The sequence below is a fragment of the Phymastichus coffea genome, unplaced genomic scaffold (assembly GCF_024137745.1).
Source record: "Phymastichus coffea isolate CEN01 unplaced genomic scaffold, Cenicafe_Pcof_1.1 PCOF00043, whole genome shotgun sequence".
Taxonomy (NCBI): domain Eukaryota; kingdom Metazoa; phylum Arthropoda; class Insecta; order Hymenoptera; family Eulophidae; genus Phymastichus; species Phymastichus coffea.
In genome coordinates this window covers 2,142,791-2,158,460 of record NW_026706854.1, presented here as the reverse complement: position 1 = coordinate 2,158,460, position 15,670 = coordinate 2,142,791, and the positions used below count along the sequence as shown (strand labels likewise).

Below are 15,670 nucleotides of genomic sequence, written 5' to 3'. Positions count from 1 at the left end.
ATAGTATCGTGGAGCCATTCATCGATGGTACTGAACCTCCCTTTTTCTTATTAAATAATTAATAGCAGTTGATTATTGATGTATTACCTTGCTCCTGTTTATTTTTTTCCATAGCCATGGAAGAGATCCTCCATTCTTGCAATTCAGGTGATGGTATGAGACCGGCCGAGCCTCCCGCTTGGTCTTTACGAGCTTGCCACCAGTGATGATCGTCTTTGCTAATTATTTGTAAAATATCACCAGTTCTAAATGAAATACCGGCTTGAGCACACGGTATGAGATCGTCTTCAAGTGGATCGTAGTCAAATTGTGCACGAACAAAAATCTGCAAACATAATGTCTTGACTTTTATCTGTATGCATTTACCACACTTAATTATTTTTCCCAAACAACATTTGCAAATAAAGCCACTCTAAGAATCGTATGCATACGTAGCCCCTACAATATTAGCGTGAAAAATTATTCTGGAGTATGCATCGCGCAACGCTTCTAACGCGCAGGGCTTGCATCTCACCAATGCAGTGCATCTCCGCGCCTGCGAAAGCGACATTTGTTACTTAAAAATTATTGCCCTGTTGCATTTCAGAAGCATTGTGCGAAACATCCTATTCGACCGAACGTTGTTCTATCTTTCCCAATGAATATTCACTCGCTAACTTGGCAATTATTTAATTATTCATTAGAAATCGTAACGTATTCGTGGCTTATTTATTTGCTTATTTATTTATATAAATCAACATACAAATTTTGATGAAGTGATCTAAAAGCCAGAACATACGAAATTCATGCATAATACTCGTGACGTTATGTTTAATAATAACAAATTGTATGTCGGTAAAGGATTTCTAATTCGCGGTGTACACCGCGGTTTTACGTAAAATTCATGAAAAACGAAAAGTTAAAAGTGATCAAAATAATACACAGTGGCTCACTACATGCCTTGTTCAAAACTTAACTATAGAATGCTCGATAAAAAAAAATAAATCAAATAGTTGCAGCACTGCAAGTATTGTAAATAGAACTGGAGACAGCATTTCGTGAGATGAAATAACGGTGACATGGTCTTTGTGACTAGTAAATCAAGTAAATAAAATAGTACAGTTCCCAACGGATGCGCAAAGGCTTTTTTGACGGAACGAGAAGCTTACGGCACGAAACGGAGGCGAGTGCTGTAACGAGTTTCGTCAAAAAATCTTTTCGGATCAGTTAGAGATATTGTTTTTTCGTATGAGAGCCGAAAACAAGCGCCGTAGGTGCGATTTGGAGGTTGGAATGCGGAAAAAACAAAAAAATCCTAAGAATTCGAGTACAGGATGGGAAATGTTGTCGTATTGAGAATGCTCATTTATTATTTGTTAAATTTTGATGATAGCCCAACTTGCCCATCAACTAAATGCGTGAAAACAACTTGTACAAGAAAACAATAATAAAGAGAAAACGCATAGCCTTCTAACTACAGCAGTCCAATCACACCAGATCAAGTGACGGTACTTACTAACACTGGAAGAGGCCTAATCCTGAACAACTAGAGCGTCGAAGAAACAGAAAAAAACAGAAGACCATTAATTATTTATTCAATTTTTTTCAAGGAAAGAAATTCCCCATGTTTATAAATTATGTCGGTGAACCATGTGATACGTCAACCTATCGGGTATTCATCAAAAAGTGTTAATTTGAAATCGTTGTTGCTTGTTGCGCACTCGAAAACGCATGCAAAAAGCAACGGCGATTATCGACAACAAAATTTACGTGTTCATCACTTCAATTGTCCTCTTGCTTACTATATGTAGTGCGGACTATGAATTATATTGAAGTGCTACGTACTAACATTAAAAATACTGTCTGTGCCATTTTTATGCTAATCGTTTACGTAGAAATTCTGTTTTCTACATATGAATTTTACATTGAATATACTCCATTTAATATAACAACAAGAAACATTTAATACATTTATTTTACTATTGAATGGTTATTTGATTAGTTATTAAATCATGCGTGTTGCTGCACAATAACCCATCAAGATGTGGTCAATAGGGATAGTTTCAAACCAAACAAACAAATCCTAAATTATTTGACGGACATTTTGTTTGTTGAACAAAATCGATATTGAATAGGATTTTGTTGTTATTATTAATAATGAAAAGGCAATATTGTCACGAATGAGCGTGCAATGAACAATACAATCTAACATTTTACAATTTAATACAGAAAAAGTTGATTCCCTTAGTCAACAAAATAGTGACGATTATAAAATACTCAATCGACAATATTTCTTCATGAAAAAGTTATTTGATCTTATTAGCATAACACATGGCAAATTCAACATTTAGCTTTGTAATTTATAATTTTTATATGGGTTACTCACTCTCTTGCAAGAGGTGTTACAAATTTATTCAATCTATTAAATGTTTTTTCAAATAATAAACTGATCAAGATAACAGAATAAAATGAAATATTCTTAATAGATCAATATGTGCACTATTGACAACTCGTCTGGTGGACTGACTGCTGCTCATGTCAAATGTCCTGTAGCATTTTAAGTTGTACTGAAGTAACAAATATAATGAGTATACGATGCTAATTTTATTTATTTTTTACTTTTAATTCACGTAAACACGTATTGTTACAGAGACTATAATACAGTTTCATTGTGGTAACTTTATCACGATTGGACAGAATCAGGAATAGATACACAAAACGTAACATTACCCAATCATCCCAGCTTACTGCAACAATACGAGTGAGGAAGGTCTCGGTGGGTATGGAAGTGACGTAAGGATAGAAATAGTGAAAATTAAACTGAAGAATGCAAACTATAAAAAATTACAAACAGATTAGTAGTTATTTATAACTAATATAGTCATTTATTAGAATAATTCATTCTAAAAATTTGCCCTGCTTGAATGAAAAAAATGTGTAGTACACTGCTGATATAATGGGAAGTTTGAGCCGTAGATTAACGTTATTCAAAGATTAAATACTCTTTAAATTAAAAATTAAAAGATATTTTGCATGCACAGCCAAAAGATGTGTACTAATTGTGAAACGTCACAAAATCAAGTGGTGAATATATTAAAAACACGCATTGAATAAGTCATAAAAACTTCATATGCTGTTAAGTTTAGTAACTAATAAGATACGACTATTAATATCATTGATATCAAAAGGTTAGTTAAAAGCGATACTTCATGAACAAATGCTTTTTAAGTATCTCATGATTTATTTATTCTTGTACAGTAAATCATCGCAATAATGTTACTGTAGTGTTGTTCGATTCGCGACTTAAATAATCTTTGGTGTCACTTGAAAAAAAAGTAGAGTATTGAGAACTCGGATACAAAAAACGGCTACATATCACTCAAAAGAGATCGAGCATTGCTCTTTTGTATCCAAACCCTCAATTAATTAGTTATATTTTTAACAGAAAACATACACTCATTGTTGTTCAGCTTATTCTATAATAATATTATAACACAAAATGATTTTTATCATGTGATTGAATTACTATGAATTCACTACTGTTATAAATTGAAATGAAAAAAATTTTTGTACAATTTGAAAGTTAATCGAAGTCTTGTCTTCGGTCTTTTCATAACATTGTTATCAAAGTGACTCAAATATTTGATTACAATTGCAAAACTACGCTGTAAATGTAAAAAAATCATAAAATACATCAGGTATCTTATTAGAAATAAATAACAACACTATGTATATTACCAGAGCGGCTTACAATCATGGACGATTGTAAGATAATTAATGTAATATATAAGTATCATACAATACGATAATCCATGGAACATCTACGGTCATAAATTCTCTTGTTTTCACATATTTTTTCTGCTATTGTTCTATAATCGTTAGTTTAAAATATTTTTAAATACAATAGTTAGAAAGTATTGATACCTAATTATGATTTCAAAATATATTAATTCTATATATGTGCACACACACGTATATATATATATATATATATATATATATATATATATATATATATATATATATATATATATATATATATATAGTCTAGATTTAAAAGGAAAACACCCTCTACTGCATGGAATAATTAAGTTTTTTCTTCATCTTCTGTTGTATAAAATAAAAATAAGCGAAATCAAATTTGAACGACTTAAACTTAAAAGTACCACTCTTTCTGACAAATTATTTTGTCATCCAACAACGTCAAACGATATCAATAGCTCTCATTTTTACAAAACATTTGAAAACCCCAGTTGATACATCATAACAAATACGAATAAGCAAATCAACTGTTACAACGTTAACCGGTCATGCAGACGAGGGTTCAAAAAATATAAGTAAACCAAAGTACTCAATTGCGAAATTCAATTGAAATAATGCCAATAAAACTTTTGGAATAAAGATTTTTATACATATATTGTAATAATTACATGTACCACAGCCTCTTGCGCAATCAAATCACAGACCAATACAGAGTTGTGATGGATTTTTTTATTATCAAATAATTTATTATACATACAGCATATATGAAGTTATATGCCAACGTATTTTTATTGTTTGACCGATCAAATGTATTTTTATTTCTTTTTTTGCTTAAATCGAAATAGTGAAGTCAATGCTAACTCCATTTCAGTTTCATTTATTATGAAATAACATTTAATTTGAAATGAAATACTTGATCGTTAAATAATATTATTTATTACACAGTGAAATCCTGTACGTTGAATAGTATCATCAAACTTTTTATCGAAGCTAAAGTTGAAACTGTTATCAGAAAATAAAAAAATTATTACTTTTTATGTTATATCTTTGAGAAGTAGTCCATATTTCTTATAAAAAAATATACAGTATACCCATATGAAGTATATGAAAATTAACGTTAAATTTGTATATTTGTAAAGGTATCACTAAAATTAAAACTTACGAAAAATCATTTGTAATGTCAATGATAAAAAAATTTAGAATAAGTTTGAATAATTTATTCGCGAAATTGTTCCGACACACAGGGTTTCAAAGAAATTTAAAACCAAATTAAATTTAAAAATATTTACTCATTCCCATTTTGTATATAAATAATTGTGACGTAGCAACTGATTTAAATATAACTTTTATGTAGCAATTATGATGTTCGTAATGAATATCACTGGAAAATATTGTATACTACAGTATTTCTTGTCCTTTTCTCAAATTCATCCGGATTTTGTTTGAAACGTTTAACTTAGAATTCCGATTATTTATTAATTTGATTTGATATTATTTCCGCTGTTACGTGCATGCTTTCCGATCCAGAGATATCTTTAAATAACCAACACCTCATGTTATATAATTTACTGCTATTATTGTATTCGGTTCATACCGTAAACATAAGTGCAATGTATTTCGCGAGTGAAGCATTGAATAACTTATCGTTTCTTTCACCCTTCGATAATTATAATAGTTAATCAACAGATATTTAAATAATTCGGAATACTGATACACAGTCGTACACAAACATATGTACTTGATAAAATGAAGGTTACATACTTTTAAGGTTACAAAATAAGAAAATTCACAAGTGATATTAATGTACTACGGTGCAAGAAAATACTTTATGAACATTGACATTAAGATTTTTTATATTCAGCTATAATTTTCATCTTCTCCTACAATAAGGTTACATGAGTGTAGCAAGATCACTTTTGAATGAAGGTGCTAAAAGAATGTTTGTCGATTGTAGTAGAATAATCAAATACTAATTACAGGTTTAACATAATAGCTAGTTGGAAATCTATTTTAACATACTAGTTAACTTTTACTGCATCATTATATGATCTTGTCCACGAACATAATAAATGAACAATTTATTTAGCCAAAAATTAGGTAAAATAATTCACTAAAATTAATTGCATCTATCTACATTATTTATTTTAGAACTTCGTCCAATGCCGTTGAGTAGTTGTCTACGTAAAACTCTTCACTACTTGATCAATTTTTGGATTTTCGTGAACGAAGAACAGAAAGTGGATTTAATCGGCGTCGAGGTGTATTTTCAGCAGAAGAGGAGTTACTTATTTTTAATTTTGATAACGATTTTTGAGGCTTAAAACTTTTTAAATCTTTGTTATGAGTTTGCGTTTTAACTGATTTCGCATTACACGTTGCGGTATCAGAAGTTATTGTTTTAGAAGAGGATGCAGTATCAGGTGTGATATCGACGGCAACAGAGGCTGTGTGATATTGGGAATAGGTTTGGTGTTTAGGGCTTACTTGTACCTCGCAGGGAGGCGGCGCACTCCTATATGATGGCACAATCTTGAATGTGACTGATCCGCGTGCTTCTCGCTGTAAAATATAGAGTTTATACTTTTGGCGCAGAAAAAAAAGATTTTTTTCTTAATTAGGTTCTAGAATCTTTAATGATACGAAATGATCGACGAGAGTGAATATTGTGCTCAACTAAACTATGGCCTTTGCTAATAATTCTGAAAAAGACATAATTACTACTATATACATTGCAGTTAAACTAATTAGTTATTACTATTCACTTTCATCTAAATTTTGAATTGACAATACTTCTAATATTATGTTTAAGAATATTGATAAAAATTTAAACATTCCGATTTTAGCAAAAGAATAATTTGATTCGTAATAATAAGTTTTAAAAATGAAATTAATTTGTAAGCTAAAAATGTGTTATACTTACTAGAATCTTCTGTAAGGCAGTCACTGATTGATTAGCTACGGCTATTCCATTAATTTCTCTAATTTCATCACCAACGTGCAAAGTAGCTTGCCTATGAATCATTCCTCCGTGCATTATTCTTGCAACAATACACTTTCCGTCCTCATTCATTTTCAATGTTATGCCCTGGAATGTGATTATTCGTAGTTTATTTCGCCATTACAGTTGTAGTTACTATTTCAACATTAAAACTAAATATTTATCTATAAGGCTAAGTATCGAAGCATATTAATGTAGCTACACCGAATGAAGGGAAATTTTCGCGGCTGAGCGGCTAATCGTATGAGCTTACAACAAAGCCATGAAATGGCAAGCTTGAATAATATTTTTTGGGGAATCATTGGTGACAAATTATTTTCTCAAGATGTTAGACTGTTCTGTTTAGCTATGAATATTTTATTATTATGAACATCACAATCTCTAAGTGCAATATTTTAAAATTTCAACTTTCCTTCAAGTATGCGGTACATGCCATTCAAGCTCGTTGTTGCGCAAACATCATGCACACTACTTAGCAATAGTTTATCAAGCTCATCTGATTAACCATTGGGCATTGAATCATATATCTGAATCAATATAGAGGCTATTTATATACCTATGTCAATATCTAGGTTAAAAGCCTTGAGGGCCCTTAATAAATAGTTAAAAATAATTACCATAGGCTCATCTGTGTTTTTCTGAAACTGAACCAATCGAACTCTCGTAACATTTTCCAATTCAAGGTCGCCATTTGGCCCTTCAAGATCGTCGCCTCCATTAAGGTAAGGAAATATTGGTGGCGGGGTGGCCCTTTTTGCATCTTCTCCATACACTTCTTGGCCTGTTACATCTTGTGCCTGAAGTAGAGCCTAAAATGCATAAAATTAATACATTATGAAATATAGATCAACGTATATATGCATATTTGCTGTCAATGACATCAATTACAATTTGACAGTAGTAAGTAATAAGTCAGCAGTGGTTAAAAGCTATTTCATCAGCTTTTAGCTGGTAAAAGCAATAAGGAATTTCAGACATTTGATTCCTAGTCACTAAATGAAATGCCGAAAAACAGCATTAACTATGGGTTATAAGTAGAATATTCATCTATTTGTCGGTTTAGTTAATCATTCTTTTGTCTTTCCATGTCAATTTGTAATCTTAAGCTACTTATATATTTTGCACAAACATATATTCCATATTAACTACAATTGATTAAAAGAATCTACCAAATTTTATGAAATTTAAAGTTATTCCCATTTAAAATTAATAGTATATTATTTACTGGACATATTATTGGTTTTATAGTTGTAGAACTATCTTATCGACCTCATTATAAACAAAGTTTTATGTAGAGAGAGAACGATTTTCGATTCTTATGCACGTATTACGTCATTTACCGGTATTTCGCTAAATTACTATAAGAATTAAATAAAATGATTGAAAATATTTAATAAGACATATTGAATAACGAAGTTAAACCATATAAATAAAGACAATTAATGTTATGATAGTGATAAAGTGACAAAAATAATAAAAGAATATTTATAATGGAATAGGTTTTCGTGTTTTTAATTTTCAAATGTAGTTTTAATGATTTTCCTACAATTTTCCTACAGGGCCGTGAAAAGCGTGACCATTCACCCAAAAGTGATAACTAGAATTGGCGAATGTTACTGCAAACGTGTGTATTTTTCTGTGCTAGGTCACGGAGGACCTAGAGCAGACAGAGAAAAGTTAAAGTTGTACGTAAGCTTTCATACGTTCTCGTAGACTGGGCATCAACGTATCTGCTGCAGATGCGCAGTTGTGCACAGCCTGGCCCAATTGGCTGTCGTCCAAACGACTTGGACCGACCAGTTAAATAATGGAAAAATATGGCTGAGACATCAGAAGGCAAAAAACTGAAAGCAACGCCAAGCCAACTACATAGATTTCGATTTAAAATAATGTCAGTAAATCGAAACGTTTCTGGAAATCAGTGTCTCGAGTAAACCATAACATAAATAAATTGTTTCTTTGTTAGTAGCTCGATGATAATATCCTTTATTGCAATATTTTTGTGTATATAAACGAATTATAATAATAGTGGATTATTTACATGTATAAATTAACAAATTTGTCGTCATTCGGTAGTGCGAATTTCAAAAAATTAGTTTTCACCGTACCCTCGGAGTCTATAGCATATGTGTATTTTTTAATGACGATTTTTAAATGTTTTTCTTTATTGAATTTGTTGAAAATGAAAAATTAAAAATAATCTATCAGTAACGTAAGAAAAATATCTTGGATATTTTAAAGTCTTAATAAGTGGAGTAATACAAATGAAGAAAAAGAACCTTAAAGGAGAGCTTAAGGAATATATTTTTTAGGATAATTGAATCATTTTACTTCGTTCCAATACTTAGGAGACCAAATTTCCAAATTGCAAAAAGTAATGTTTGGGTTGAAACAAACAGAACCTTTTAATATAAGAATCAAATCTAAAATCTATACAATAGTTTTAGATAGAGAAACTAATTATTACAAAAGATTAATTTCCGAAATGATTTTTATTAATATGTATAATCAGACTATAAAAAAGCAGGAAGATATATGTTTATTGATTAATCATTACAAAAGTTTAAACAACATTTTGTGTAATTGATTGCATAATTTTATGTTTTATAAGCGTTTGTGGGTCTCTTTGTCCTTGTTTTTATATAAGAGGGGATATAAGCATTTGAATTTGTTTTGATTTCCACATTAATTTTTGATTGACATTAACGTTTTCTGATTTGCAATAATTCTAGTCATTATGTTAAAAATGAAAAAAAAAAGAAAGAATTAATAATTTTCATTGATTGTCAATATGACAAGTTTGTTAAATTGAAATTGAGGTATTAACATTTTATATCAGTTTTAATGTTTAACTTATATGTATCAATGATTTTAACCATATTTTTAAGTTTTTGTTTTTATCATCTTCCAAATTGTTTTCGTTATCTGCCAAAGACGGAGTTTGAATTTTTATTATTACTCAAAGGGATTGCTCTCAGATTTGGTTTTTAATTACTCAACTGAATTCTATTATTTAAAAAGAGATAATAATTTGAAAAAACATATTTCATCGCTTTATTAAGCCTTAAATAATAGAATTTAAAAAATCTCGCGTTGGTGGAAATCTGCATCATAAGGCTAAGCCTTCCTACAACTTTAATTTTTTTAAATATAGTTTTGACTGTTGGCTGGACAGAAAATTTTCCTACTTGTTTTTTACGTATCATATTGCAGATAACTTATTCATTTTTATTACTGAGCATGCTTTTTGTATACTTTCTATATTTGTTTTAATTTAATAATTATTTTTAATTCTTGAAATTTTTAAGATCACATTTTTTACTAACATTTCGTCCGGAAACGAAGTTTACGCAATTGAATGTTCGCGCGGGACTATGTAAACTACAAAAAAACTGTTTTTTGCATTAACGAGATCTGAAGAAAGAAATGATTGTCGCTCTGCCGCTATTGTGAAATATCTATTTTCTTTTGTTCTCGATAAAATTATTGAAATGAATGAATACCTAAACAAATAAGCAACTCTCCCGTGCTTTTTTCATTTGTCATAAAAAATAAATTAACAATGAATAAATGAGAAAGAAAATTACTCAAACACAAGGACCACTCTCAGTAAAACAGAAAATACGAGCAGTAAATATTGCAAATGAAACATCAACAAAGACTGTCGGCAAGAAATTATATACGCCGATCTCTATTCAAAAGTTCGTTTGGTGATTCACTACTGAATTAATGTTGAATAAATTGCAATTAACTTTAAAAATCATGATTTATCGATGGTTAGATATTACAACAAAATAATTGCACATTCAGAATATAGATTTTAAAACAATAATAAAACAATAGGCCCTTGTTCGGAAAATGGATCAACATTTTTGCAAATCACCAGATAAACCAATAATTTTCAAGACGAAACTCAGAAGAGGTACGAGTATTCTGAGCATTCAAGAATGACATGATTAAAGTTTTCTGATGCGAACACATATTTGGTGACACTGCTGGAACTGAAGGAAAGAATGATCATTTAATCCAGAAAGAGTCGAAAGATAGTTGAATAGCGTAATATGACGAAAAGTTAACAATATTTAAAAGACTAATTGAAATCAGAGTTTTTCAACCTAACGATATAAGAGATAAGTAAATAAATGGAAAAATAATAAAATAACTGAAAGGATTTGCTCGGCGCTCCACATTCAGTAATGGGGTCAGCCAAAAGGGCTTCCTGTAAACTGTAATTATTAAAAATGGTTTTGATAGAATAGCGGGTATTCTGGTAGATTACAACTTTTGGTTAAAGAGCACGCGCGGATACGAAAAGAAGATTAGCAGTCTGTGATTTAGGAAGATAAATGTGCGCGCACACGTGTGCATTTATGCGTGTACACATGTCTGTATGTGTGTGCGCACAATAGCGTGTACTGGTAAAGTTTTCGGATTTATCGCAATGAAAGTTTCACGAGAAAATACGAGCCTCGGTGTCTTTGCGGCTTCCGATGAAGTACTATCTTTGCCGGATGTTTTTCATTATTACGCGGTATCAGCTTGAACCAGCTTTATATTTTACATAGAGTTACTGCTCAAATAGATCTACAAAGTGATTTCACATTTGGCCACGCTGTGCCGAATAACGTCAACTGTAACTGGCTTTCTAGTTAGCTTAAAATTTATTTTTCACCACTTACGAATACTTCGATCAATTGTATTGCTGAATGAATTGAATGTGATTAGAGACTGTGCAGCTATTTGTCGCTGAGGGTGGCTTGCTCACACCGACCGATGCAAATAATTCGATAATCTGCGCACTCGTGACTTTGGAGAATTTCTTGATGAAACGGATGCCGAGACATCTCTGACCAATTTATCAAAGCTACGAGTTTCGCCATTTTTCGTTACTCCAATGAGAATGTATTCGTCCTTTGATAACTCCGTTCATTAAGTTTAATTCATCTTACTTGCATAGCGCTCTTTCACGTGCAGCTTTGTTTATTCGAATGCTTCCGCAAGTAATGCCATTATCGTCGACTTGTCTTCAAGTCACAATGGATGATAATTGCATACGTAGCTGGAGCACCGACTCTTTCTTTTTCGTATTGCATAAAATAGTTTTCTTTCAGAATGAAGCTTATTCTGAATAATTCTCTATGGGAAAACTTTTGCTGGTAAAATCTTCAATGAGGGAATTTCGCATATTAGAATAAACAATAGAGTGCAAGCGTGCGAGCAGCCCAATGTCCCGAGAGCCTACCATGGAGAACGATAAGGGGTTCGTATCTAATTTCAAATTCATAAACGTCACTATCTTGATAATATATCAATATGAATGGTCTATGAGTTCGAGATATCGCATTGACAATACTATCGTTAGATTTGACACAAAAAGAGCACATATCAGTAAGGAGTAGTGCGACGAAAATGCGTTGCCTTACACGGGATAAAAGTCAGTTGAAAACAACATCCAAAAGTATCGGAAGAAAGCTTGGGTAAAGTATTTGTAGCGGCATCGTCGCAACGATTCAGGCGAGAACGAGTTGATCAGAGTTGAGAACAAAAATCGGCTGCGGTTTCAAGCTTAGTTATAAGCTTACGGGTCAAAAATTTTTATATCCAAGGCGAACGTCAGAGTTAGCTCGTGTGGTGCAGAGCCTGGGCCAAGTTTTGCTCTCATATTGTTCTCAGCCAAGACAATGTATATTCTCTTTTCCTCGGAAGCACGAGGTACCACCACAAAGGTAATCAGATTCCATATGCTTCCCATGCACTCGTGAGTTTTGATCCAGTTTATGCTTCTGCGTGCGCACAATGAGCACGTGTACAACCCAATAGTGTTGCAATGGAGTAGGTCGACCAGTCAAATAGTTCACTTATAAGTTGTATTGATAATATATGTTTGCGTTAACTTTTCTCGCTTTTGTAATCGCTTGATTGTATCATACGCTCGAGTGTTTTTTTTATATCGTTACGACTTTTAACGTGCACGTTGGCATGGCTTTCTAAGAAAAATCTAAATATTTGCATTTTCCGATCTATAGCTCCGAGACTGTATGCATAATCCATGTGAAAAATAAAATATTTCAGCCCTTGCTGAATTGATTTGAATTCATTTTGTAAGCTACAAAATGTTGGAAGAGCATATTAGTTTGAACAGAATAATTATTAGACAGATATTTCTATCGACGAAGAAATCTTATAAAAATTATTAAAGGTTTTGGGAAAATTTCCAAACCAATCAAATCATCTGAAATTGCAATGAACCACGAATCGTGAGAGAAATCTAGTAAATCAGAGGAAAGTCACCCTCTTTCCTCTAATTTTAGCTCAGTCTCTGCTTGAAAATCCGAGCATACTCAAGCTTCCGAGCTCGTAAATTATCTCGCAAGCAAAGTTTATAAATTTGTATTGAACCTTCGATTCTGCATAAATATTCCAGTTTTCGAGTTTATCGAATAATTTTATGCACTACAAAGAAGTTAATATTGAAATAGAAAAAGTTCAAAATGTTCGAGCTGAGAAAATCGAAGATTAAAATACTCGAGTCGTACGAACTCTTTTATGTTGTGGGCAAGCAATATTCGGGTTTATTTAGGCTTAAAATAATTTTTGATAAAAAATTGTTGGTAATTTATACGTCTGTGTGTGTGCGTACTCGGAAGACATTGTCTATTATAAGCACGTACGCAACTCATAAAAAGTTGTCGAGTTCCGAATTTGTCAATAACTACTGCTTCATTTTGATAAAGAACTACTACACGAGCACGGCTGAAAATCGGTCATACGTCCTAATTCATCCGCTTTCTCTTTAAAGGAAGCGAATTTTTGGTTTTACCGAAACAACTTCAATATCACGCCAAATTGGGGCAAAACTTTTGAAAGTTCCAGAGAAGTTCAAGAGTTTTAATTGATATTAATTTATCTGAGCTTAGGGCTTGTAGATCCTACCGTGTTTGGTAAAGTGCAAGACAAAGGACGTTGGACAAATGTAACTGCCGACTGCGCGATCCGCAGCAATGAAACCGATTAACTTACGCAAGAGAGGTGCCGCGACTCAAACGATTATGCTTCACTGTTCATCAAGTGCCAACAAGTCCGGCGTAAATTTTCGACGGCAAAGTATCGCCAGGAGTTTGCCAACGCGAAGTAGGCGTCAAGCGAGCAGCGTAAGCTGGGGCTCTCGTGCGCAGCGAACTGCACAGAGCGGCCGAGCGCGTGCTGGCGACGATGCGGGCGCCCACGCAACGAACGTCGACGAGACGGCTACCTCGGCGAAATAGCGCGCAGGAAGAGACGAGCGACCGAGAGTACCTGTCGAGCGGCTGCGGCGGCGTGCAAGTCGAGCGCTGCCCCGTTGGGCGGCCTGAAGCGGAAAGGGCTGTGCACGGGGCAGGACAGGCTGAAGGGGCTCTCGGCGGGTCTGTCGGGGCCGGACTGCGGGGCCGGCAGGTGGCCATGGTGGTGGGACCCGAAGACCACGCTGTCCAGGGGCAGCGGCAAGGGTAGCGCCAGAGGCACGGGCCTGAGCGCGCAGTCGAGCGAGCGGCACGAGTGGCCCAGGGCCCGGCTGTGGCAGACGGCCCGGTGCACGTGCTCCACCGAGTGGCAGCTCAGGCGCAGCGGGCCGCCGCGACAGTGCTCGTGGAACTGGTCCTCGTAGGAGTCGACGAGCCGGCAGGGCCGCTGCTGTTGCTGCAGCTGCTGCTGCTGCTGCTGCTGCTGCTGCTGCTGCTGCTGCTGCTGCAGCGAGTCGATCGATCTGACGGAGTCAGCGGAGCGCAGGCTCTCGGCGGAGCGCATGCAGGCGTGCTGCTGCTGCTGCTGCTGCTGCGGCGGCGGCTGCTGGCGCTGCAGCTCGAGGGGCCGCATCGGCGAGGGGTCGGTCGAGCGGCACTGGCGCTCCCAGCACTGGTGCGCGCGGGGGCCGGCCACGGGCTGCACCGGGCCCAGCCAGCCGCTGCTGCCGCCGTACGGACTGTCCATGCTCAGGCGCGCTCGCTGGCCCGGTCGGGGGCCATGCCGCGGCGGGGACTGCTGGCCTCGAGCGCGGAGCACGTTGCCGAGCGGGGCGCAGGAGACGCGCGAGCGCGCGCTGCTCGGGCGATCGATAGCCGCTCTGCGGCGCGACGGACTGCCAGCGGAGACTCACGGCCGAGCTGCTGCGCGGAGGGCGCGCGCGGCGGAGGAGGCTCGCGGGCACGGCCGAGCTCGCATCGCGCGGAGACGCTCCTCGGCACTGCGCGGCGCGGCGCGCGCGGCCGCGGCGGCGCCGCCGCGCGCAGACTCCGCGCCCGCCTCGTGCGGCCTCCCACCCGGCCGAGGGGCGCCCGGTCCGCCCTCGCCCGGCCGCTCGTCCTCGGGGCCGGCGCGCAGCTCGCTGGCACGTGCGTTCGCTGCCCGCGCGCCCGCGACGCGCGTCCGTGGCCAAGTGGGCACTGCGGATGCGCGCGAGGACCGCTGCCCGCGGGCTCGCGGCGGGCACGCCACCGCGGAGCGCGCGCCGCTGAATGGGCGCCCGCCGGCATCGATTTTCCCGAGGCCCGCGGTGCGCGCGCAGGCGCTCGCCACGCGCGCGCGCCGCCGCCGCCGCCGCCGACCCACCTGCCACTGGCTGACGGCCTTAGCTCGGCCTAATTTGGCTGCGCTCGCCAGACAACCGTGACCTCGCGTCGCAACGCGGCGGCCGCGTACGGCTATCTGCATTGCAAGCCAGCTGCGTCGCCCGCGCCGAGTCGCTCGAATGCGCACCCGACGTTTCTTTTCGCAGCGGCGACTTCGTTGCCGGCGCGCAGAAATGCCGTGGCTAGCGGCAGCTACGAAGGCATCGCGTGGGTTTGGTCGAGTCGATCGATAGCACTGCCGAAGCAGTGATAAGATACGCAGTACAGAGACGTAATGGACCGGGCACATACACTCTACGATGCATTCACGGTGGCTACAGTCAGG

The 15,670-nt window shown here is 36.7% G+C and overlaps 1 protein-coding gene across 8 annotated transcripts in view; it reads right to left on the bottom strand.

Annotated features, from left to right (window-relative positions):
* LOC131664233 (peripheral plasma membrane protein CASK) overlaps positions 1–15,670 on the bottom strand; it is a 40,745-nt gene that overhangs the window by 5,975 nt on the left and 19,100 nt on the right. For 3 of the 8 annotated variants that reach the window (XM_058935169.1, XM_058935172.1, XM_058935173.1), the window contains 4 exons: positions 7,357–7,548; positions 6,662–6,826; positions 6,232–6,300; positions 88–325 (listed from right to left, as the gene is read on the bottom strand). In XM_058935169.1, coding sequence (XP_058791152.1) covers positions 88–325; positions 6,232–6,300; positions 6,662–6,826; positions 7,357–7,548 — 664 coding nt within the window. Of the gene's footprint in view, positions 1–87; positions 326–1,495; positions 1,526–6,225; positions 6,301–6,661; positions 6,827–7,356; positions 7,549–15,670 lie in introns of all 8 variants that reach the window. The other 5 variants (XM_058935166.1, XM_058935171.1, XM_058935167.1 and 2 more) reach the window with 3 other exon arrangements.